At 45.6% G+C, this 24,860-nt stretch overlaps 1 protein-coding gene across 1 annotated transcript in view; it reads right to left on the bottom strand.

Moving 5' to 3' along the window:
• kcnh2b (potassium voltage-gated channel, subfamily H (eag-related), member 2b) overlaps positions 1-24,860 on the bottom strand; it is a 206,268-nt gene that overhangs the window by 160,871 nt on the left and 20,537 nt on the right. The window contains exon 2 of the mRNA XM_046355875.1: positions 9,368-9,598. Within this exon, the coding sequence (XP_046211831.1) occupies positions 9,368-9,598 (231 nt within the window). The remainder of the gene's footprint in view (positions 1-9,367; positions 9,599-24,860) is intronic.

A 24,860-nucleotide genomic window follows, 5' to 3' on the forward strand; every position in this document is an offset into this window, starting at 1 on the left:
CTCTAGCTCTGTCAGGTTGGATGGGGAGCGTTGCTGCACAGCTATTTCCAGGTTTCTCAAGAGATGGTCGATCGGGTTCAAGTCCGGGCTCTGGCTGGGCCACTCAAGGACATTCAGAGACTCTTGTTTGTTTCTCATTGTCTGAGAGTCCTCTAGGTGCCTTTTGGCAAACTCCAAGCTGGCTGTCATGTGTCTTTTACTGAGGAGTGGCTTCCGTCTGACCACTCTACCATAAAGGCCTGATTGGTGAAGTGCTGCAGAGATGGTTGTCCTTCTGGAAGGTTCTCCCATCTCCATAGAGGAACTCTGGAGGTCTGTCAGAGTGACCATTGGGTTCTTGGTCACCTCCCTGACCATGGCCCCTCTCCCCCGATTGTCAGTTTGGCTGGGCGGGCAGCTCTAGGAAGAGTCTTGGTGGTTCCAAATTTCTTGCATTGAAGAATGATGGGGACCTTCAATGCTACAGAAATGTGTTGGTACCTTTCCCCAGATCTGTGCCCAATCCTGGCTTGGTTTTTGTTCTAACATGCACTGTCAACTGTGGAACCTTATATAGACAGGTGTGTGCCTTTCCAAATCATGTCCAATAAAGTTGTAGAAACATCTCAAGGATGATCAATGGAAACAGGATGCACCTGAACTACATTTGGAGTCTCATAGCAAAGGGTCTGAATGCTTATGTAAATACGTAAAAAAAAATAAAAAAATTATACATATGTTACATTTTATGGGGTAATGTGTGTAGACTGATGAGGGAAAAATGAATTCAATCCATTTTTGAATAAGGCTGTAACGTAACAAAAAGTGAGTTCTGAATACTTTCGAATGGACTGTATGTCCTGGGATTTCCTATGATCTTCTATGTAGAAGAACCCCTTACTTTTGAATAATTATTGTAGTAATAATAATAATTGGGTTAAATGATCCAACTGCCTGTCAGACTCATAAACTAGCTCTTTCAGCTTTACTTTGGCACCATGTTGTTTGCTGAAACAAGAGGTGTGTGTGTGTGTGTGTGTGTGTGTGTGTGTGTGTGTGTGTGTGTGTGTGTGTGTGTGTGTGTGTGTGTGTGTGTGTGTGTGTGTGTGTGTGTGTGTGTGTGTGTGTGTGTGTGTGTGTGTGTGTGTGTGTGTGTGTGTGTGTGTGTGTGTGCAGTGAAAACAAAGTTAATCACAGGTGCATGTGCCGTGCGTGTCATTAGAACACACGTGCATGCATACACAAGTGTGTACGTGCAGTGTGTGCATGCATGTATAATCTAATGTGCTGTATGTGTGTAGAGGTTGTTAAGTGAACCGTTGGGATTATTTGTGTAGCTGGTTCCCTGGGCCTGCGGAGAGAGAGAGGCTGGTGGAGTGGGCGCACACACACACACCAACACACACACACACACACACACACACACACACACACACACACACACACACACACACACACACACACACACACACACACACACACACACACACACACACACACACACACACACACACACACACACACACACACACACACAACCACAGTACATTGAGTGTGTAATGAGGCAGACACACGGCAGCGCGGCTATCACACAGCGCCTTGTCATGATTCATTATTCGGGTGTCAACAAATGAGGAGAAAACCATACACCATAATAACACTGCCTGGGTCTAGTCTGCTAGCACAGTGGGAACTCATTGTGATTGTAGCACTGTGGTTTATTGGGTTATGCTTAATTCAATTCAATTATATTTTATTTATTTAAAGGCCCAATTGTGTTGTCGTAAAAATAGTGGATAATTATATGTATATAGGCTTACAATCACCTGCATATATGCCTACCTGTAGTTATTTCTTCTTTGGCGCGTTCAGCTTGACTTTGGTAGTTTAGAAAGGCACTCAGTGTGCTTCTGTTTTTCCTCACATGTGTACATACTCTTACAAATAGTGCTGTTGAAGTCTAACCGTGGATGTTAGGACACATGCACACTACAGTAGAAGTCTTCACGGGTCCAAAAAGTTGGTTTGATCTGAGGACTGTCAGACCCATTCTGAAAAGGCCCGTGGAAAAACAGACCCAAAAAGACCTGTGCTGTTTCGGATCCGAGAAACCCGTTCAGATCTGCCTAATGATCCACAGTTACGTGTTCTTAACTGGCTATAAAAAATGTTATATATATATTTGTTGTTTTGATGTGTTGCATATTAAAAATGTTTTATTGGATTTTACTTTCCTAAAACAATAATTGTCCCCCTCATGTTTCAGTTGTCAGAGATTGGAGCACTAAATGCCTCAGGGCATTGCATGCATTGGCCTATTGGCTTAGGCGTCTACTGTATAATATTAATATTTAAAATATAAATATGTCACATGGAATGACGCTGGAGAGACGAAGCAGGTACGGGTAGTAAAATATTTAATAAATAACGGACATGGTACGAGACAGGAACAGCGTCAGCAAACTAATACTAAAGACAAAAACATTACAATACAGCCGTGGGGAACTGACAAATATAGGGGAGGAAATAAACAGGTGATGAATGAGTCCAGGTGAGTCCAATATTGCTGATGAGTGTGACGAGGGAAAGCAGGTGTGCGTGATGGATGGCAGGAGTGAGTGATGCAGGGCAACCTGGCGTCCTCAAGCGCCAGGGGGAGGGAAGAGCGGGAGCAGACATGACAGTGCCCCTCCCTTTCTTGGGGCGCCACCCGGCCGTGACATGGGCGCTGGGCAAGCCGGTTGGGGCGAGGAAGCCCGACGAACCGGCAGGAGTGTGTAAACCTGGCAAGCCGGCTGAGGCATGGGAGCCTGGCGATCCGGCTGAGGCAAGACGCTAGGCGATCCTGCTGCAGAGAGGGAGACCGATCATCCGATGGAGAGTGACGTGGGATGGGAAGCCGCCGAGCCAGCCGAGGCAAGGAAACCTCTCGAGCCAGCCAGGGCGTAGAAGCCCAATGGGCTGGCTTAGGCACCTCCGGTTCCATCGGCGCCGGAATCCACACCGACGTCACCAACAACAAAAAACAAAGAATTTGCATACCGCCCTAACAGATCCACAGATGATGCAATCTCTATTGCACTCCACACTGCCCTATCCCACCTGGACAAAGGAACACCTATGTGAGAATGCTGTTCATTGAATGCTGTTCAACATCATAGTGTCCACAAAGCTCAACACTAAGCTAAGGACCCTGGGATTAAACACCTCCTTCTGCAACTGGATCCTGGACTTCCTGACGGGCCGTCCCCAGGTGGTAAGGGTAGGCAACAATACATCTGCCACGCTGATCCTCAACAATGGGGCCCCTCGGGGATGTGTGCTTAGTCCTCTCCTGTACTCCCAGTTCACCCACGACTCCAACACCATCATTAAGTTTGCTGATGACACGACAGTGGTAGGCCTGATCCCCGACAACAATGAGACAGCCTATAAGGAGGAGGTCAGAGACCTGGCAGTGTGGTGCCAGGACAACAACCTCTCCCTCAATGTGATCAAGACAAAGGAGCTGATCGTGGACTGTAGGAAAAGGCGGGCCGAATAGGCCCCCATTAACATTGATGGGGCTGTAGTGGAGCGGGTCGAGAGTTTCAAGTTCCTTGTGTCCACATCCCCAACAAACTACCATGGTCAAAACACACCAAGACACTCGAGAAGAGAGCAGGACAACACCTTTTCCCCCTCAAGAGACTGAAAAGATTTGGCATGGGTCCCCAGATCCTGAAATAGTTATACAGGTGCACCATCGAGATCATCCTGACCGGTTGCATCATCACCTGGTATGGCAACTTCTCGGCATCTGATTGTAAGGCGCTACAGAGGGTAGTGCGTACGGCCCAGTACATCACTGGGGCCAAGCTTCCTGCCATCCAGGACCTACTGTATATACTAGGCGGTGTCAGAGGAAGGCCCCAAAAACTGTCAAAGACTCCAGTCACCCAGGTCATAGACTATTCTCTCTGCTACCACATGGCAAGCAGTACTGGAGCGTCAAGTCTAGGACCAAAAGGCTCATTAACAGCTTCAACCCCAAGCCATAAGACTGGTGAACAATTCATCAAATGACAACTGGACTATTGATATTGACCCCCCTTTTATTTACACTGCTACTCGCTGTTTATTATCTATGCATAGTCACTTTACCCCTACCTACATGTACAAATTACCTCGAGTAACCCGTACCAATGCACATTGACTCGGGTCTGGTACTCCCTATATATAGCCTCGTTATTGTTATTTATTGTGTTCTTTAAAAAAAATGATACTTTAGTTTATTTACTAAATATTTTCTTAATTCTATTTCTTGAACTGCATTGTTGGGGGCTTGTAACTAAGCATTTCACATTAAGGTCTACAACTTTTGTATTTGGCACGTGACAAATAAAATTTGATTTCATTTGATCTATAGGCCTGCATAGCTAAGCCAAAAAGCTATCTGACTCCAAATCTTTACAAAAGTTACTAACTTTATTACGGTACTATCAAAAGTAGGCCTAATTCAACTCATTGTTTATAGGGACAATATGTACAGGTTATTATATTGGGCCATTAAATGAAGTTTTGCAGCCCTTCTTGTTTTTTCCTTTTCGTGGTTTGAGTGCGAGTAGCCCTATAGGCCTAACGGTAATTCTATTATATGGCAGCAAACACAACATGAACTTAATTTGGCTAAAGAAACGGGTTCATCAGAACCTAACAAATGACAGCAATGGGCTATAGCAATGCTATATATTTTGTATTAGTGATTTAAATGTTTCGTGATTGAAATACTTTGATGGTTCACAACTTCCTCTAGCTAAACCAAGAGAAAACAGAGGTACTTATTGTTGAAGCCAAAACAGAGAGAGAGAATCAAGCCACACATTTGAATTGACAGGCAATAAAGATAAAACACCAGGTAAAAAAAACTAGGTGCTATTTTATATTCTGAACTAAATTTAGAATCACACATTACCAGCACCATCTAAACCTGCAACAAGTTGCCTTCCACTGCCATTAATGCTGCATTATATTCTACAAGCACCTGAATGTAATCTCTTTTTCAAGACCTGGTGTGTGATGAAAGAAACCAATGCAATAACTACTTGCCTTTTAAACATGAAAAATAAACATGATAAGAAATTGATGCAGGAGCCTTGAGAAGCTTTGCAGTGTACATCTCTAATTATGAGGATAATTTATGGCGTGGGCCATTTATAACGGCGTTGATTTTCAGTGGGCCTTTTAGTGGTTTGATTCAGCCGTGGAGGTCATCTCCATAAAAAAACAAGTATTTCAGGGCCAGTTTTGAGCACACTCCTTACCTGCGGCTGCTAAGCAATCACATGAAGAGGCCCGGGGCTTTAAGCTATTGTCAGCCATCTGAGACTTGCTCTAGGCTCAAATAGACACCTGGTGTCTCCAAGGCTCCCATACAAGCCTGCTTACTGTAGCTGTCATCTCAGATGACTCCAGATAGCCACTCCAAAGAGGAGGTGGAACGGACATCTATAGCCACACATGATTTGTGTGTCTTTGTCAGCTAAATGGAGAGAAAAAAACTCAATTCTGAATAATTTGAGGGGTACCAAAGATGAGTGGGTACCATTACCGAAACCAGGGGGGATGCCTCCGATTGGCCCAGCCAGTGGAGCATAAAAAGGGCAGGTGCTGCAGAAGGCCTGCATGCAGAGTTACTAAAAGAAATGTGGGCTATTTATGGGCCCCCTTGGCACTCATTCCTGGCCAATCAGAGTCCGGATGTGGGCAATGAGCAGGGGGCTGCTGGGGGCTACCATGCAGAGACACAGACTGCAGCATGTACCTGCTCCCTGGAGGCCTCAGATCTCTGAGATAACAGGCACACACAAAGAGACTGGCAGTCTGAGTGTAGCTTACTGAGAGCAAGAGCAGGGAGTCTGTGTCTATTTCAACCTGCTTCGGTTTACACTTCTAGAACTGGAACAGAGCTGGGACAGAAAAGGCAACAGTCTGTAAAAAAACAGATCACAGTGGCCTTGAGTCGAGAGGTCCAGATTCTTTGAAATTGAGAGACTGTTAGAGGACCGTGTGCTGACGGGAAACAAGCGCTGATGTACAACTCTGCACTGTCCCCCAACTCCCCACTTCTGTACCAGTGGTGGCGGAGTTTACCTGGAAAAAATGATTAAGTGGCGGTCAGACCGGCGTTGGGCAATTGAGCCTGAGAGAAAGGCTAATCCATCATGGTGAAGGCTAATGCCAGAGAGCAGCATTAGATGAATGGAGCGGGGTATCGCTGCACTACCCGTCCCATCCCCTCCTCCTTCCCCCTTTCTGTCACCTCACTCTTTCCTTTGAACAAGGAGGGAGGAGGCGTTGCATTTCCACACCATGCCTTATGTATGAGGTCCCAGGGTGTGTTGGGTTTCGATCGTGACTTTCTGATGAGCCGAGGGAGACCCGTTGACCTATCAGAGGTGAGAGATTGAGTATCTGGCATGCCCCTGAAAATGCATTTTGACTCAGTCCTAAGACTATCAGACACTGAAGAGAGAAGGAAGGGAGGGAGAGTGGGCCCAAGGGGAGGGCTGGGACTCCCTCTTGTGTTCCCCCAATCACATGGGACCTGGGTAACCCTGGCGACGCAGAGAGCCTCTTGACGGTCTCCCTGGTGACAGTACAAACACACCTCCTGCTGTACAAAAAAGAGCACACTTGACAATGTTCCAGATTGGAAATGTACTTCGATACTCTCCACATTTAGATGGACAGGGCCAGCCTCATCCGAGCAGTTGATAGCAGCTGTCAACACTCTCTAGAACTCTTATCACTTTCTAGAGCCTATACAGTTTGAGTGTAGGACTGAGTCATACTATTGTAGCTGACTGTTATCATTAGCATTGTAGCAACTGCTGGAAACAGAGTAGGGCACTAGAGGGTCAGCACAATACACACACATACACACAGTAATACAAACACGAATTACGAGGTTCTTTCTCCATCCATTGCAGGCTAAGGGGGGAGTTGTGTATACAAGCGAAACCGATAACTCTTGAGTATAAACAGTGGAAAGTCTGATTGGTGGACTAGGGGTGGCCCGGTGCAGCACTCAAGAGAATGTGAGTTATCAGCTGAGAGCAAACATCTGGTGTCATGTAACTCTCTGCTGCTACAGATACAGCTGGCTCTCCTCTTCATCCCCACACATAATGCCAGGAGAGGAACTGAGAAATACCACTCCTTTCTGTTCTTCTCTCTTTCATCACCTATACCGTATCTCTCTCCTCTCTGTTTGTCAGTCTTGCTTTCTCTTTTGCTCCTCTTTCCAACGGCAGCTCTTTCCACAGGTGGAAAATGTTCGACATACAGTATCCCTGGATCTCACCCAGGGAGTTAGCTCTATTACCGTAACAGCATTCCGATACTTGGAGTTTAGTTTATTATAATCCCAATTAGCTACTACACATGCAGCAGCTACTCTTCCTGGGGTCCACATAAAATGTACAAATACATGACAAAGTACAGCACAGTAATAGACAAGGTCAAGATAAGATATTAGATTAAATAAAATGTTTTAAATAAGAGTTATATATAGGAAAGAGGCAACAAAAATACTACTTATACACTATTCATATATACATATTCTTATATACTGAACAATTCAATTTGATTTTTAGAAAGAGGAGAGGTGCTGTGAAATAATGTTTTTTAATACGTTTTTTAAAGCTAAACTTTTTGCCTGAGTAACCTCTGGTGGCAGCGCATTCCACGACCGCATGGCTCTATACATAACTGAGTGAGGCATTAAATCTGTTTTTGGTTTGGGTACTGTGAAGAAACCCACAAGGCAAGTCTGGTGGGGTATGTATACTGTTTTGATGGGTATGCAAATAGATTATACAAGTCAGGCATTTTCAACACCCAAATGATCCTTAAAAAGACTAGAAAAGAAGTAGTACATTTCTCATCAACCCTCAATCATGAACGACTAGTTTTGTGTTTGCAGTTAAGTCTCGGTCCCGCTCCCCCTCTCCGGCAATCAACTTCACCAGTTTATTCATTATTACGCACACCTTCCACCATCGTTACGCGCACCTGCGCTTCATGAGACTCGCCTGGACTCCATCCCCTTCCTGATGACCTCCGCCATATCTGTCACTCCCTTTGGTTCTTTCCCCAGGCGTAATTGACTCTGTTTCATGTCTGTACGCAACTCGTGTTTCTTGTCTTGTTTCGTTATTCATTCAATTCACTCCCTGTACTTGCTTCCCGAATCCTAGCGTACACATTACATTAAGGTCAAGGATTGCTGTTTTTTTTGAGCCAGCTGCAGCTTTGCAAGGTCTTTCTTCGCTGCACCTGACCATATTACCAGGAAGTCATCAGGATTGAACAAGATCAAACAACCAGTACAGGTGATCTTCGTGTTGAAAAACACAGAACATCTTTTTCAGACATCTTTTTTTCAGACAAATTCAGACATCCCTATGAGACTCCCAATCACAGACGGTTGTGATACAACCAAGGGTCTGTAGTGACTGCCTCTAGCACTGAGAAGCAGTGCCTTAGACCACCTTTATTTAACTAGGCAAGTCAGTTAAGAACAAATTCTTATTTTCAATGACGGCCTAGGAACAGTGAGTTAACTGCCTGTTCAGGGGCAGAATGACAGATTTGTACCTTGTCAGCTCAGGGATTTAAACTTGCAACCTTCCGGTTACTAATCCAACAGTCTAACCACTAGGCTACCCTGCCACCCCATATGACTTGACCATGATAACTGATATGACTTGACCATGTTACTCCCAGGAGATCATCTTCTTCAACTTGTTCAATGGTCACAAGCTTGATGCACAACTCCTGTTGAGGTTAAGATCTAAGAAAATGCTTTGAACCAAATACAAGGCTTTTGGTTTCAGTTTATTGTTAATGACCTATTCTGACACTGAGTGTAAATCCTTACTAGGAGTCTCAGTGAGGTCACCTGTCACATTATTTTACATTATGAATCTTTTGGTGGTTTATAAATAGCACAACGGGAGAAAGAAGGAGCAGGTGAGATCAGCTGTGTATTGACAGGGGTCACGTTTTATATATATATATTTTCTTCAATAGAGTGATCAGAGACGTGCGTAGTTTTCTCCACAGAACACATTCGGCAGAAAATAGTTTTTTCTTCCGATGACAACAGAAGTGCAATGCTATTTGGCTGGCAGCCACACAAGTAAATGAGCTTACAATGAAAAAGCAAGCACACACACACACACACACACACACACACACACACACACACACACACACACACACACACACACACACACACACACACACACACACACACACACACACACACACACACACACACACACACACACACACACACACACACACACACACACACACAGACACACACAGCGTATCATCCTACCGTCCTTCCTGTAGAGGTTGATCTCCACTTTCCTCTCCTCCGAGCCCAGCAGTGCTTGAGCCAACTGGGCGATGGCCAGCCGCTTGGTGTGAGGACCGTACAGGAAGTTGCAGGTGCAGGGCTTCTGCATGATCTCAGCCCGCGAGTAGCCGCACATGGCACAGAAGCCATCGTTGCAGAATATGATGGCGCAGTTCTCCACCCGGGCATTGGCAATGATGAACTTACGACCTGAGGATGAGAGGAAGAGGGAGATGAGGAAGATGGTAGGGAAGATACAAAGTGTGTATGTGCATGTGTGTGATGTGTGTGAACGTGTGCTTGCGTGTGTGTGTGTGTGTTGTGTGTGTGTGTGTGTGTGTGTGTGTGTGTGTGTGTGTGTGTGTGTGTGTGTGTGTGTGTGTGTGTGTGTGTGTGTGTGTGTGTGTGTGTGTGTGTGTGTGTGTGTGTGTGTGTGTGCGTGCGTGTGCGTGTGCGTGTGTGTGTGTGTGTGGTTTGGTGTGGTGTGTGTGGTGTGTGTGACTAGTGCAAACTTGTGCATTCACAGTGGAGGAGCCATTTAAACCTATTACAACCCATGAGGCTCTGCATTGTTTCAAAGGAAGATGTTCACAGGCTCAAAGCGGCTGTCAACTCCCCCCTCTCTCTGACACATACACCTTTCCTCTACCATATATGTATATAAAATCCTTAGCTTTGGAACATTGCTGCAGGGACTTGCTTCAATTCAGCCACAAGAGCATTAGTGAGGTTGGGCACTGATGTTGGGCGATTAGGCCTGGCTCACAGTCGGCATTCCAATTAATCCCAAAGATGTTCGATGGGGTTGAGGTCAGGGCTCTGTTCAGGCCAGTCAAGTTCTTCTACACAGATCTCGACAAATAATTTCTGTATGGACCTTGCTTTGTGCACGGGGACATTGTCATGCTGAAACAGGAAAGGGCCTTCCCCAAACTGTTGCCACAAAGTTGGAAGCAAAGAATTGTTGAGAATGTCATAGCGTTAAGATTTAGCCCGAACCATGAAAAACAGCCCCGGAACCTTATTCCTCCTCCACCAAACTTTACAGTTGACACTATAAATTGGGGCAGGTAGCGTTCTCCTGGCATCCGCCAAACTCAAACTCGTCCTTCGGACTGCCTGATGATGAAGTGTAATTCATCACTCCAGAGTACACGTTTCCACTGTTCCAGAGTCCAATGGCGGTGAGCTTTACACCACTCCAGCTGATGCTTGGCATTGCGCAAGGTGATCTTAGGCTTGTGTGCGGCTGCTCGGCAATGGAAACCCATTTCATGAAGCTCCTGACAAACAGTTATCGTGCTGACGTTGCTTCCAGAGGCAGTTTGAAACTTGGTGGTGAGTGTTGCAACCGAGGACAAACGATTTTTATGCACTACGCACTTCAGCACTCAGCGATCTTGTTCTGTGAGCTTGTGTGGCTTACCACTTCGTGGCTGAGCCGTTGTTGCTCCTAGACTTTTCCACTTCACAATAGCCCTACCTACATATACACATTTCCTCAATTATCTTGAGTACATTGACTCGGTACAGGAACCCCCTGTATATAGCCGCGTTATTGTTATATTATAGTGTTACTTTTTATTTGTATTTTTCATATATTTTCTTACTTACTTTAAAATAAATCTGCATTGTCAGTTAAGGGCTTGTAAGTAAGCATTTTATGGTAAGGTCTACACCTGTTTCATTTGGCGTATGGGACAAATACAATTTGATTTGATTTGATTTAACAGCACTTACAGTTGACCGGGGAAGCTCTAGCAGGGCAGACATTTGACAAACTGACTTGTTGGAAAAGTGGTATCCCATGACGGTGCCACATTGAAAGCTCTTCAGTATGGTGTAGCATGGAGAGATGGATGGAGGGCCATGTATGCTATAGCTTGAGCTAGCAGCCCACCATAGTGTTGGCTATTACGCTATAGCTAGCAGCTGAACATAGCCTTGGCAATCACGCTATAGCAGGGGTTTCAACCCTGTTCCTGGAGAACTACCGCCATGTAGGTTTTTGCTCCAACCCCAGTTGTAACTAATCTTGTTCAGATTATCAACCAGCTAATTACTAGAATCAGGTGTGGTAGAACAGGCCTGTGCTATAGATAGTAGCCCACCATAGCTTTGGCTATCATTTTAAAACTAGCAGTTCACCAAAGCCTTGGTGATTATGATATTGCTACAGTAGCTTTTAACATTAGCATTGTAACATTCACTGAATTTAAGTGTTACAGTATCGCTTCCGTCCCGCTCCTGGCACCAACCTGGGCTTGAACCAGGGACCCGCTGCAAACATCGACCACAGTCCCCCACGAAGCCTCGTTACCTATTGCTCCACAAAAACTGCGGCCTTTTGCAAGGGAAACAACTACTTCAAAGTCTCAGAGTGCGTGAAGTCACCGATTGAAATGCTGCTAGCGCACGCACCGCTAAACTAGCTAGCCATTTGTGTGTGTGTGTGTATGAAGGTGGAATTAAGTTGGCACTTAATGGCACACATCCTCGCTTTTCTCTGCATCTCTGATGAGCTGTCTTGTTATATGGGAACCATGGACTAATGACTGCTCAGGCTGACTCAAAACACATCTGAAGGCCGCTAACAAGAACATTGGGAGGAAGAATGTTTGCTATTCTCAAATTAGCAGGGCAGTATTTCTTTTCTATTCAGATGCAGTGGTCCCCTAGGATTCTGGCATTAGTGGGACGTGGCAGTGTGCGTGGCCAATGGCACGGTCTCCGATCAGATTTTTTTTAGGCCTTCTTGGTCGCAGAGACAAAATGTTGCTTTTTTTAAGCTAATTTCCTGCAATTATACACATTTTGTCATGGGGCGTAGAGAAATTTGTAGTTATAATGCTCATTTCCCCAAACTCTACACATTTTGCTATTGGGCTGAGCATTTTTTTTTTTTGCAGTTTTACAGCAAATTTCCTGCAATTCTACACATTTTGCCATGGCTTATGACGTGTTTTTATGCTATCTGAGTGACTCGAACATAACAAAATCAATATTGGCCCACATTTCATGCCATTTTGGGAATTTTACATTCTCCGACTGTCTTGTTTTTATTTTGGTGATTGTTAGTTCTCAAAGATGACCTTAGAAATATATAATACGTCCATTACATTTCTCCATGCTTTATATCTGGTTGTATTCAAGTTTCCACTGAAAATGTGTTGTTTTTATATAGCTTCGATGTATCTCCACCTTGACATATTTTAGACACATTTGCCATTTCCATTCCATTTATTGGAGGCCTTTACAGGAGCTGTCGTCTGTAAATCTTCTTCAAGGACTAATCCACACGGAGCACAAAGTGTCTCAGCATTGAGAATGCTTCGAGACTTTGCTCACATAATTGCCTGTCGTTCAGCAAGTCAATCTAGACCTTGAGCACAATGTATCGTGACTCTTAAATAAGAAGCTGACTTATTCCAAGTGGGGTTCAAAATGGACAATTCTAACTGGTATTAAGGCAGATAAGCACTGCTTTGCGTTTTTGACCGAACTAACAAACAGTGTTTAAAGAATAACATCCGCTTGTCCAAATTACACTATGGTATTGTAATTAGGTTCTGTATTGAACTGTAGTTCGATTCTAACCGTTAATGGCCCATAGATGTATGCGTGTGGGACAGGTTTGTGTATCAATTATATAATAATAATAATAATAATAATAAATAATAATAAATAATATATGCCATTTAGCAGACGCTTTTATCCAAAGCGACTTACAGTCATGTGTGCATACATTCTACGTATGGGTGGTCCCGGGGATCGAACCCACTACCCTGGCATTACAAGCTCCATGCTCTACCAACTGAGCTACAGAAGGACCACTGTTATAACTTGGCTCACTATCTGTTATTACAATATCGACTTCCTTAGTGTCTCACTCCCAGCGATAGTTTATTTTGTGATCACAAACTGTGTGTGTGTTGTGTGAGTTATGTGTGTTTAGCGATGGGGCACTGTGTATTCATTCACCTGTTCCAGAGAACCCAGGGAAGCAACATTAAAAACCTCTCTTCTCTTATTCTCTCTCACTTTCTCTCATACACAAAGACACACATGCATAACACCCTTCACGGGCCTCACACCACCAGCTGGCCCCGCACCACCAGCTCTTACTGTCTGAAGAAGAAAAAGCCACATACATACAGTAACAACACGCCAGCTTTCTCTCTCGCGCTTCCTCTCAGTCACTACCGCTCCCTCATAGCTCTCTCTCTTTCTCACACATTCACACTAACACAGATAGATCACAAACAACAACTCCCACCCAGGTATGGAAAGGGAAGAGAGGGCAAGGACAAAACACTGCAAGGCCCTGACCAAATCCAATCTCCCATATGGCACAGCCTGTACCCTATGCTACGCACATAGGGTGGCATTTGACTTGTAAAATAGTTGAAAATTAAAATCTTAGCTTACACTTTGAGATTTTTAATAATAGCTATTGGAGTGAACGTGGGATGAAAACCAATTCAATTTCACTGGTACTGTTTCCAGCTATTTTCCCAAAGACTGCAAGACTGTTCATTTCCTTGGCCAATTCAACTATGATCTGCGCATGCCCCACCATACCTTCTCCACTGTGCAATCCGGTTTTCGAGCTGGTCACGGTTGCACCTCAGCCACGCTCAAGGTACTAAATGATATCATAACCGCCATCGATAAAAGACAGTACTGTGCAGCCGTCTTCATCGACCTGGCCAAGGCTTTCAACTCTGTCAATCACTGTATCAGCAGACTCAACAGCCTTGGTTTCTCAAATGGCTGCCTCGCCTGGTTCACAAAACTACTTCGCAGACAGAGTTCAGTGTGTCAAATCGGAGGGCCTGTTGTCCGGACCTCCGGCAGTCTCTATGGGGGTACCACAGGGTTCATATCTCAGGCTGTATATATCAACGATGTCGCTCTTGCTGCAGGTGATTCCCTGATCCACCTCTACACAGACGACACCATTCTGTATACATTTGGCCCTTCTTTGGACACTGTGTTAACTAACCTCCAAACAAGCTTCAATGCCATACAACACTCCTTACGTGGCCTCCAACTGCTCTTAAAACCTAATGCATGCTTTTCAACTGTTCGCTGCCCGCACCCACCCGACAGACTAGCATCACTACTCTGGACGGTTCTTACTTAGAATATGTGGATAACTACAAATACCTAGACTGTAAACTCTCCTTCCAGACTCATATTAAATATCTCCAATCCAAAATTAAATCTAGAATTGGCTTCCTATTTCGTAACAAAGCCTCCTTCACTTACGCTGCCAAACATACCCTGGTAAAACTGACTATCCTACCGATCCTTGACTTCGGCGATGTCATTTACAAAATAGCTTCCATTAGTCTACTCAGCAAACTGGATGCAGTCCATCACAGTGCCATCCGTTTTGTCACCAAAGCCCCTTATACCACCCACCACTGCAACCTCTATGCTCTAGTCGGCTGACCCTCACTACATATTTGTCACCAGACCCACTGGCTCCAGGTCATCTATAAGTCTATGCTAGGTAAAGCTCCACCTTATCTCAGCTCACTGGTCATGATAACAACACCCACCCGTAGCACGCGCTCCATCAGGTATATCTCACCAAAGCCAACACCTCTTTGGCCACCTTTCCTTCCAGTTCTCTGCTGCCAATGACTGGAACGCATTGCAAAAATCGCTGAAGCAGGAGACTCATATTTCCCTCCCTAACTTTAAACATCAGCTATCTGAGCCGCTAACCGATCGCTGCAGCTGTACATAGCCCATCTGTAAATAGCCCACCCAATCTACCTACCCCATCCCCATATTGTTTTTATTGACTTTTCTGCTCTTTTGCACACCAGTATTTCTACTTGCACATCACCATCTGCTCTTCTATCACTCCAGTGTTAATTTGCTAAATTGTAATTACTTTGCTACTGTGGCCTAATTATTGCCTTACCTCCTCACGCCATTTGCACACCCGACCATTTGCACACCCGACATTCTTTTTTTCTATTGTGTTATTGACTGTACGCTTGATTATTCCATGTGTAACTCTGTGTTGTTGTTTGTGTCGTACTGCTTTGCTTTATATTGGCCAAGTCGCAGTTGTAAATGACTTGTTCTCAACTAGCTTACCTGGTTAAATAAAGGTGAAATAAGAAAAAATATTTTAAAAATTTGGCGAGTACTAATGGTTAGCTACAAATGATATCGCTGGACAAAACATGCTTGAAATGAAATGTATAAGGCTTGGTGGTGACCTACGGGAGGAGATGTGAGGAAATGTTGATATGTAAGTTGATATGTATGTACAATAGTTAAGTCGAATAAAATAAATATTAAGATGTATGCCAGGAGTAGATATCCTACCATAGAGGCACACACACAGGATGACTGCTAGGGAACTGCTGACAAAGACCAGTGTTAATTCTTCCCCTTCAGAACTGCAACAATGTGAGAGTCATAAAAGATGTTTGGGGAGAGGAAAAGCTTTTTCCTGTCCTAGGAAGCTTCCTGAAACCAAAAAAATGAAGAGTTTGAAAACTTTACTCTGGTATGCTTTGTTCAGTTAAGTGTGCAGGCTCCATTTGGGCGCAGCGAGGCCGGGGTGTCACCGGGGTAGTGCTTATCAAACACCTCCTAATGAGGCTGTGGATGAGAGAGGCAGAGGAAGAGAAGAGAGGCTGATTAAAGACAAACCAGTGAAACTCATAGGGAAGGAAAGAGACAGTATGACTTACACACACCAATACACACACACACTAGCCACCGGAGACATGCGCTGTTCTCCATGCTCCCGTCCGTCAGGCAGTACCGGTGCATCAAGGCTCAGACAAACAGACTCCTAAACAACTTCTATCCCCTGGCCAAAAGACTGTTCACCTCTAGAGGAACGCCCCCCCAGATATGCAATGGTTCATTGGATCAATCTAAAACCTCACACATACACTGCTGCCATCTAGTGGCCAAAATCTAAATGGTGCCTGGGCTGGAATAATACATTATGGCCTTTCTCTTGCGTTCCAAAGAATGATTTTTTTCTTTGTATTATCTTTTACTACATCTAATGTGTTATATTCTCCTACATTAATTTCACATTTCCACAAACTTCAAAGTGTTTCCTTTCAAATGGTATCAAGAATATGCATATCCTTGCTTCAGGTCCTCAGCTACAGACAGTTAGATTTGGCCATGTCATTTTAGGCGAAAATGTAAAAAAAAGGGTTGGATCCTTTAAATGGCTAATGACTACTGCTCTCCCTCTCCCAGAGACTATCCACACTGACCATATGCCCATCCACATATGCCCGTCTTACTTTTCTTTTTATTCTATTTTTTGTTATTATCTTTCATCATTATTATGAATATTACATTATTATCATTATCACTGCATTGTTGGGAAAGAGCTCTCAAGATAAGAATGTTTTACACCTGTTGTATCCTGCACATGTTGCAAATAAACTTTGAAACTTGAAACACAATGCAGCCTGAATATTTCACCAGGCCTCAGGGTTGTCTGTTCACGACGCTTAGTCCATCTGTGAGTGGATAGCTTGGGGACCTGCACCGTATGGTGAGGGGGCGTAGGGACTCCCATGACTAGCATATAAAAGACTGTGTGTGTATCAAATCAAAGTTTACTGGTCGCTTACACAGATTTGCAGATGTTATCGCAGGTGCAGCGAAATAGTTGTTTCTAGCTACAACAGTGCAGTGATATCGTGTGTGTGACATGGAGCTGTTTTCTATCTGTGTATGCCTGTTGCATCCCACTCAGCTGATGCTGTGTAAGAGACTAGCAGACAAAACCATAAAGACACAGACATAAACAGAATGAGTGACCTATCAACAATAACCCCTTGCCTTGCTCTGGAGAATCACCTGAACCCACAAAGCCTGCACTTACACTGACTGTACAAGACATTAGGAACACCTTCCTAATATTGACTTGCACACATCCCTCTTTTGCACTCAGTAAAGCCTCAATTTGTCAGGCATGGACTCTACAAGGTGTTGACAGTGTTCCACAGGGATGCTGTCCCATGTCGACTCCAATGCTTTCCACAGTTGTGTCAAGTTGGCTGGATGTCCTTTGGGTGGTGGACCATTCTTGATACACACTGGAGACTGTTGAGTGTGAAAAACCCAGCAGCGTTGCAGCTCTCGAAACAAACTGGTGTGCCTGGCACTAACTACCATACCCTGTACAAAGGCACTTCAATATTTTTGTATTTCCCATTCACCCTCTGAATGGCACACATACACAATGTCTCAATTGTCTCAAGGCTTAAAAAACCTTCTTTAACCTGTCTCCTCCCTTCATATACACCGATTGAAGTTGATTAACAAGTGACATAAATAAGGTATCATAGCTTTCACCTGGTCAGTCTATGTCATGGAAAGAGTTCTTAATGTTTTGTATACTCAATGTATAACCCCATTAACATCATGTAACTTGCCCATCCAGAAAAGCAAAAATATTGGAGATCTATGCCTGGCGTACAGTATAGATCTTGACCTCATTACTTCAGACAGTACTGCAGTGTGTAAAGGGATGTTGAGGTCATCATAACATTTTATGACATCCATTCTGGGGAGAGATCTTGTCATGTTTTGTCTTATATTATCTTGTCATTTTGCTTTCCCTTCTGTTCATTTTCCCCCTGCTGGTCTTTTTAGGTTCGTTCCCTTTTTTCTCTCTCCCTCCCTCTTTCTCTTCTCTCTATCGTTCCGTTCCTGCTCCCAGCTGTTCCTATTCCCCTAATCAATCATTTAGTCTTTCCACACCTGTTCCCTATCTTTTCCCCTGATTAGAGTCCCTATTTCTCCCCTTGTTTTCCGTTTCTGTCCTGTCGGATCCTTGTATATTGTTCACCGTGCTGTGTCTTTGTCTCGCCCTGTCGTGTCGTGTTTCCCTCAGATGCTGCGTGGTGAGCAGGTGTCTGAGTCTGCTACGGTCAGTGCCTTCCCGAGGCAACCTACAGTTTATGGTCGAGTCTCCAGTCTGTCCTCGTCATTACGAGTGGAATTGTTTTTTTATGCTTTGTTTACCGCTCCGATTTGTCTAGGAGTATTGCATATTTCCTTTACTGGAATAAAGACTCTGTTTTCGCCAAGTCGCTTTTGGGTCCTCATTCACCTGCATAACAGAAGGATCCGACCAAAGAATGGACCCAGCGACTACAGACGCTCGTAACACTGCCGTCGAGATCCAAGGAGCCATGCTCGGCAGACACGAGCAGGAATTGTCTGCTGCTCGTCATGCCGTGGAGAACCTGGCCGCTCAGGTTTCCGACCTCTCTGGACAGTTCCAGAGTCTTCGTCTCGTGCCACCTGTTACTTCCTGGTCTGCCGAGCCTCCGGAACCTAGGGTTAATAACCCACCTTGTTACTCCGGGCAGCCCACGGAGTGCCGCTCCTTTCTCACCCAGTGTGATATTGTGTTCTCTCTCCAACCCAACACATACTCTAGAGAGAGAGCTCGGGTTGCTTACGTCATATCACTCCTTACTGGCCGGGCTCGAGAGTGGGGCACAGCTATCTGGGAGGCAAGGGCTGATTGTTCTAACAATTACCAGAACTTTAAAGAGGAGATGATTCAGGTTTTTGACCGTTCAGTTTTTGGTAGGGAGGCTTCTAGGGCCCTGGTTTCCCTATGCCAAGGTGATCGATCCATAACGGATTACTCTATAGAATTTCGCACTCTTGCTGCCTCTAGTGACTGGAACGAGCCGGCGCTGCTCGCTCGTTTTCTGGAGGGACTCCACGCAGTGGTTAAAGATGAGATTCTCTCCCGGGAGGTTCCTTCCAGTGTGGACTCTTTGATTGCTCTCGCCATCCGCATAGAACGACGGGTAGATCTTCGTCACCAAGCTCGTGGAAGAGAGCTCGCGTTAACGGTGTTTCCCTGCTCCGCATCGCAACCATCTCCCTCCTCTGGCTCAGAGACTGAGCCCATGCAGCTGGGAGGTATTCGCATCTCGACTAAGGAGAGGGAACGGAGGATCACCAACCGCATGTGCCTCTATTGCGGACTTGCTGGACATTTTGTCAATTCATGTCCAGTAAAAGCCAGAGCTCATCAGTAAGCGGAGGGCTACTGGTGAGCGCTACTACTCAGGTCTCTCCATCTAGATCCTGTACTACTATGTCGGTCCATCTACGCTGGACCGGTTCGGGTGCTACATGCAGTGCCTTGATAGACTCTGGGGCTGAGGGTTGTTTTATGGACGAAGCATGGGCTCGGAAACATGACATTCCTTTCAGACAGTTAGACAAGCCTACCCCCATGTTCGCCTTAGATGGTAGTCATCTTCCCAGTATCAGATATGAGACACTACCTTCAACCCTCACAGTATCTGGTAACCACACTGAGACTATTTCTTTTTTGATTTTTCGTTCACCTTTTACACCTGTTGTTTTGGGTCATCCCTGGCTAGTATGTCATAATCCTTCTATTAATTGGTCTAGTAATTCTATCCTATCCTGGAACGTTTCTTGTCATGTGAAGTGTTTAATGTCTGCCATCCCTCCCGTTTCTTCTGTCCCCACTTCTCAGGAGGAACCTGGCGATTTGACAGGAGTGCCGGAGGAATATCATGATCTGCGCACGGTCTTCAGTCGGTCCCGAGCCAACTCCCTTCCTCCTCACCGGTCGTATGATTGTAGTATTGATCTCCTTCCGGGGACCACTCCTCCTCGGGGTAGACTATACTCTCTGTCGGCTCCCGAACGTAAGGCTCTCGAGGATTATTTGTCTGTGTCTCTTGACGCCGGTACCGTAGTGCCTTCTTCCTCTCCGGCCGGGGCGGGGTTTTTTTTTGTTAAGAAGAAGGACGGTACTCTGCGCCCCTGCGTGGATTATCGAGGGCTGAATGACATAACGGTTAAGAATCGTTATCCGCTTCCCCTTATGTCATCAGCCTTCGAGATTCTGCAGGGAGCCAGGTGCTTTACTAAGTTGGACCTTCGTAACGCTTACCATCTCGTGCGCATCAGAGAGGGGGACGAGTGGAAAACGGCGTTTAACACTCCGTTAGGGCATTTTGAGTACCGGGTTCTGCCGTTTGGTCTCGCCAATGCGCCAGCTGTTTTTCAGGCATTAGTTAATGATGTTCTGAGAGACATGCTGAACATCTTTGTTTTTGTCTACCTTGACGATATCCTGATTTTTTCACCGTCACTCGAGATTCATGTTCAGCACGTTCGACGTGTACTCCAGCGCCTTTTAGAGAATTGTCTCTACGTGAAGGCTGAGAAGTGCTCTTTTCATGTCTCCTCCGTTACTTTTCTCGGTTCTGTTATTTCCGCTGAAGGCATTCAGATGGATTCCGCTAAGGTCCAAGCTGTCAGTGAGTGGCCCGTTCCAAGGTCACGTGTCGAGTTGCAGCGCTTTCTAGGTTTCGCTAATTTCTATCGGCGTTTCATTCGTAATTTCGGTCAAGTTGCTGCCCCTCTCACAGCTCTTACTTCTGTCAAGACGTGTTTTAAGTGGTCCGGTTCCGCCCAGGAGCTTTTGATCTTCTAAAAGAACGTTTTACGTCCGCTCCTATCCTCGTTACTCCTGACGTCACTAGACAATTCATTGTCGAGGTTGACGCTTCAGAGGTAGGCGTGGGAGCCATTCTATCCCAGCGCTTCCAGTCTGACGATAAGGTTCATCCTTGCACTTATTTTTCTCATCGCCTGTCGCCATCTGAATGCAACTATGATGTGGGTAACCGCGAACTGCTCGCCATCCGCTTAGCCCTAGGCGAATGGCGACAGTGGTTGGAGGGGGCGACCGTTCCTTTTGTCGTTTGGACAGACCATAAGAACCTTGAGTACATCCGTTCTGCCAAACGACTTAATGCTCGTCAAGCTCGTTGGGCGTTGTTTTTCGCTCGTTTCGAGTTTGTGATTTCTTACCGTCCGGGTAGTAAGAACACCAAGCCTGATGCCTTATCCCGTCTTTTTTAGTTCTTCTGTGGCTTCTACTGATCCCGAGGGGATTCTTCCTTATGGGCGTGTTGTCGGGTTGACAGTCTGGGGAATTGAAAGACAGGTTAAGCAAGCACTCACGCACACTGCGTCGCCGCGCGCTTGTCCTAGTAACCTTCTTTTCGTTCCTGTTTCTACTCGTCTGGCTGTTCTTCAGTGGGCTCACTCTGCCAAGTTAGCTGGTCATCCCGGCGTTCGAGGTACTCTTGCTTCTATTCGCCAGCGCTTTTGGTGGCCTACTCAGGAGCGTGACACGCGCCGTTTCGTGGCTGCTTGTTCGGACTGCGCGCAGACTAAGTCAGGTAACTCTCCTCCTGCCGGTCGTCTCAGACCGCTTCCCATTCCTTCTCGACCATGGTCTCACATCGCCCTAGACTTCATTACCGGTCTGCCTTTGTCTGCGGGGAAGACTGTGATTCTTACGGTTGTCGATAGGTTCTCTAAGGCGGCACATTTCATTCCCCTCGCTAAACTTCCTTCCGCTAAGGAGATGGCACAAATCATCATCGAGAATGTGTTCAGAATTCATGGCCTCCCGTTAGACGCCGTTTCAGACAGAGGCCCGCAATTCACGTCACAGTTTTGGAGGGAGTTCTGTCGTTTGATTGGTGCGTCCGTCAGTCTCTCTTCCGGGTTTCATCCCCAGTCTAACGGTCAAGCAGAGAGGGCCAATCAGACGATTGGTCGCATACTACGCAGCCTTTCTTTCAGAAACCCTGCGTCTTGGGCAGAACAGCTCCCCTGGGCAGAATACGCTCACAACTCGCTTCCTTCGTCTGCTACCGGGTTATCTCCGTTTCAGAGTAGTCTGGGTTACCAGCCTCCTCTGTTCTCATCCCAGCTTGCCGAGTCCAGCGTTCCCTCCGCTCAAGCGTTTGTCCAACATTGTGAGCGCACCTGGAGGAGGGTGAGGTCTGCACTTTGCCGTTACAGGGCACAGACTGTGAGAGCCGCCAATAAACGTAGGATTAAGAGTCCTAGGTATTGTTGCGGCCAGAGAGTGTGGCTTTCCACTCGCAACCTTCCTCTTACGACAGCTTCTCGTAAGTTGACTCCGCGGTTCATTGGTCCGTTCCGTGTCTCCCAGGTCGTCAATCCTGTCGCTGTGCGACTGCTTCTTCCGCGACATCTTCGTCGCGTCCATCCTGTCTTCCATGTCTCCTGTGTCAAGCCCTTTCTTCGCACCCCCGTTCGTCTTCCCTCCCCCCTCCCGTCCTTGTCGAGAGCGCACCTATTTACAAGGTACGTAGGATCATGGACATGCGTTCTCGGGGACGGGGTCACCAATACTTAGTGGATTGGGAGGGTTACGGTCCTGAGGAGAGGAGTTGGGTTCCGTCTCGGGACGTGCTGGACCGTTCGCTGATTGATGATTTCCTCCGTTGCCGCCAGGATTCCTCCTCGAGTGCGCCAGGAGGCGCTCGGTGAGTGGGGGTACTGTCATGTTTTGTCTTATATTGTCTTGTCATTTTGCTTTCCCTTCTGTTCATTTTCCCCTGCTGGTCTTTTTTAGGTTCGTTCCCTTTTTTCTCTCTCCCTCCCTCTTTCTCTTCTCTCTATCGTTCCGTTCCTGCTCCCAGCTGTTCCTATTCCCCTAATCAATCATTTAGTCTTTCCACACCTGTTCCCTATCTTTTCCCCTGATTAGAGTCCCTATTTCTCCCCTTGTTTTCCGTTTCTGTCCTGTCGGATCCTTGTATATTGTTCACCGTGCTGTGTCTTTGTCTCGCCCTGTCGTGTCGTGTTTCCCTCAGATGCTGCGTGGTGAGCAGGTGTCTGAGTCTGCTACGGTCAGTGCCTTCCCGAGGCAACCTACAGTTTATGGTCGAGTCTCCAGTCTGTCCTCGTCATTACGAGTGGAATTGTTTTTTATGCTTTGTTTACCGCTCCGATTTGTCTAGGAGTATTGCATATTTCCTTTACTGGAATAAAGACTCTGTTTTCGCCAAGTCGCTTTTGGGTCCTCATTCACCTGCATAACAGATCTAGGATGGGGCTTTCCCTCCCCCAATCCGAACCATAACAATAAGCTTGAATACTAAGGTACTATCTAGAACATAAATATCCCCATAGGAGAACCCTTTGAAGAACACTTTTTGGATCCAAGTATAACTATTTTGGGTTCCATGTAGAACCCTTTCCACAGAGGGTTCTACCTAGAACCAAAAAGGGTGCTCATATGGGGACAGCCGAAGAATCCTTTTGGAACCCTTTTTTTCTACAAGTGTACCTTGCATTCCCTAGCACGCTACATGTTTACAATCAACACAATATTTTATGGGCCATTCCTCAAGGAAGTGAGTTTGAACTCCCTAAATGGGGTAATGCAGATTTATGCAAAGTGGGTTTCATTCCGAGGACACTGGTAGGACTTTAGTCTATAAGATGGTTAGTATTTCCCAGACGAGTGCTAAGAGAGTTGGTAGAGCAGACACACATTTAGCCGAAGAGCTTCAGGGGAGAGGCAGAGAGGGGCAGAGGAGAGGGGGGGGGGATGACACAGGATGGAGTGTTGGAATGGCAGAGTGGTCACAGAAGTGAGAGCGGAGGAGGAGAGTGAAGGACAGCGAAAAGGAGGAGGAGAAAGAGGAGTATGAGGAGGGAGGCAGCGGGTGGTGGACAAAGTGCTGCCTGTTGGAGCTCAGAGTGGACCACTGATAGAGAAGCGACACCGAGGACTGAAATATACCTTCGCTTCCAACTAAAATATAAATAATAATAAATAACTGAGCTGCTTGAGTAGCTTATAAACTAGTTTATAAACTAGTTTATAAACTCAAAACTCAATTCAAACATATTTTGTTGCCACAGATTTGGTTGCTACTCTTTGTAGTTAGGGCTGGGCGATATGGCCAAAATATCATATCATGGTATTTTTCAAATGTTTGATGCTATGATGGAATTTGACGGTATTTTATGTTTTTAATTAATTAAAGTTCTACATTTGCTTTATGAATAATGTGTGACCCTAGGATGGCTCCCTAAAGTCTGATTTATCTGTTTTATAATGTTCAATTCAACTTCAGCCTAAAATAATTTCCTGCATTTCCATCAATTTCTGCATTTCCTGCACTCATTTGAAATAATTTCCACGCTGCCACAATATGGGCAAAAATACTAGGCCCTATTTTTAACCAAATGATGCAATTGCGACTTAGATTTAGCTAGCCAGCTAAGAAAATACAAACTAGCTGTTTGCAGATGTAAGAAACACAAACTAATATTTTAATTATTGAACGCTTGTGCATTTATATTAAGATCAAAGTGGAAACAACATTGTTGCATGTGCTGCATTGACCATGCAGACTGAACGAAAGTGTCTCGTGGTCAAGCAACAACAAATGCGCTCCTTGAGTGACAGGGGGTGGGACTAGGTCTGTGGGCACAGCGAGGCTCCAAACATTCAAATACCATTATAGAAGCTAAAGTAAAAACCCAAACCGGTCCCTGCATCAATACCGGTTGTCACGAATCTCGCCGAAGATGGTGCCTCTTCCTGTTCGGGCATCGC

Source organism: Oncorhynchus gorbuscha, linkage group LG07 (assembly GCF_021184085.1).
Source record: "Oncorhynchus gorbuscha isolate QuinsamMale2020 ecotype Even-year linkage group LG07, OgorEven_v1.0, whole genome shotgun sequence".
NCBI lineage: Eukaryota > Metazoa > Chordata > Actinopteri > Salmoniformes > Salmonidae > Oncorhynchus > Oncorhynchus gorbuscha.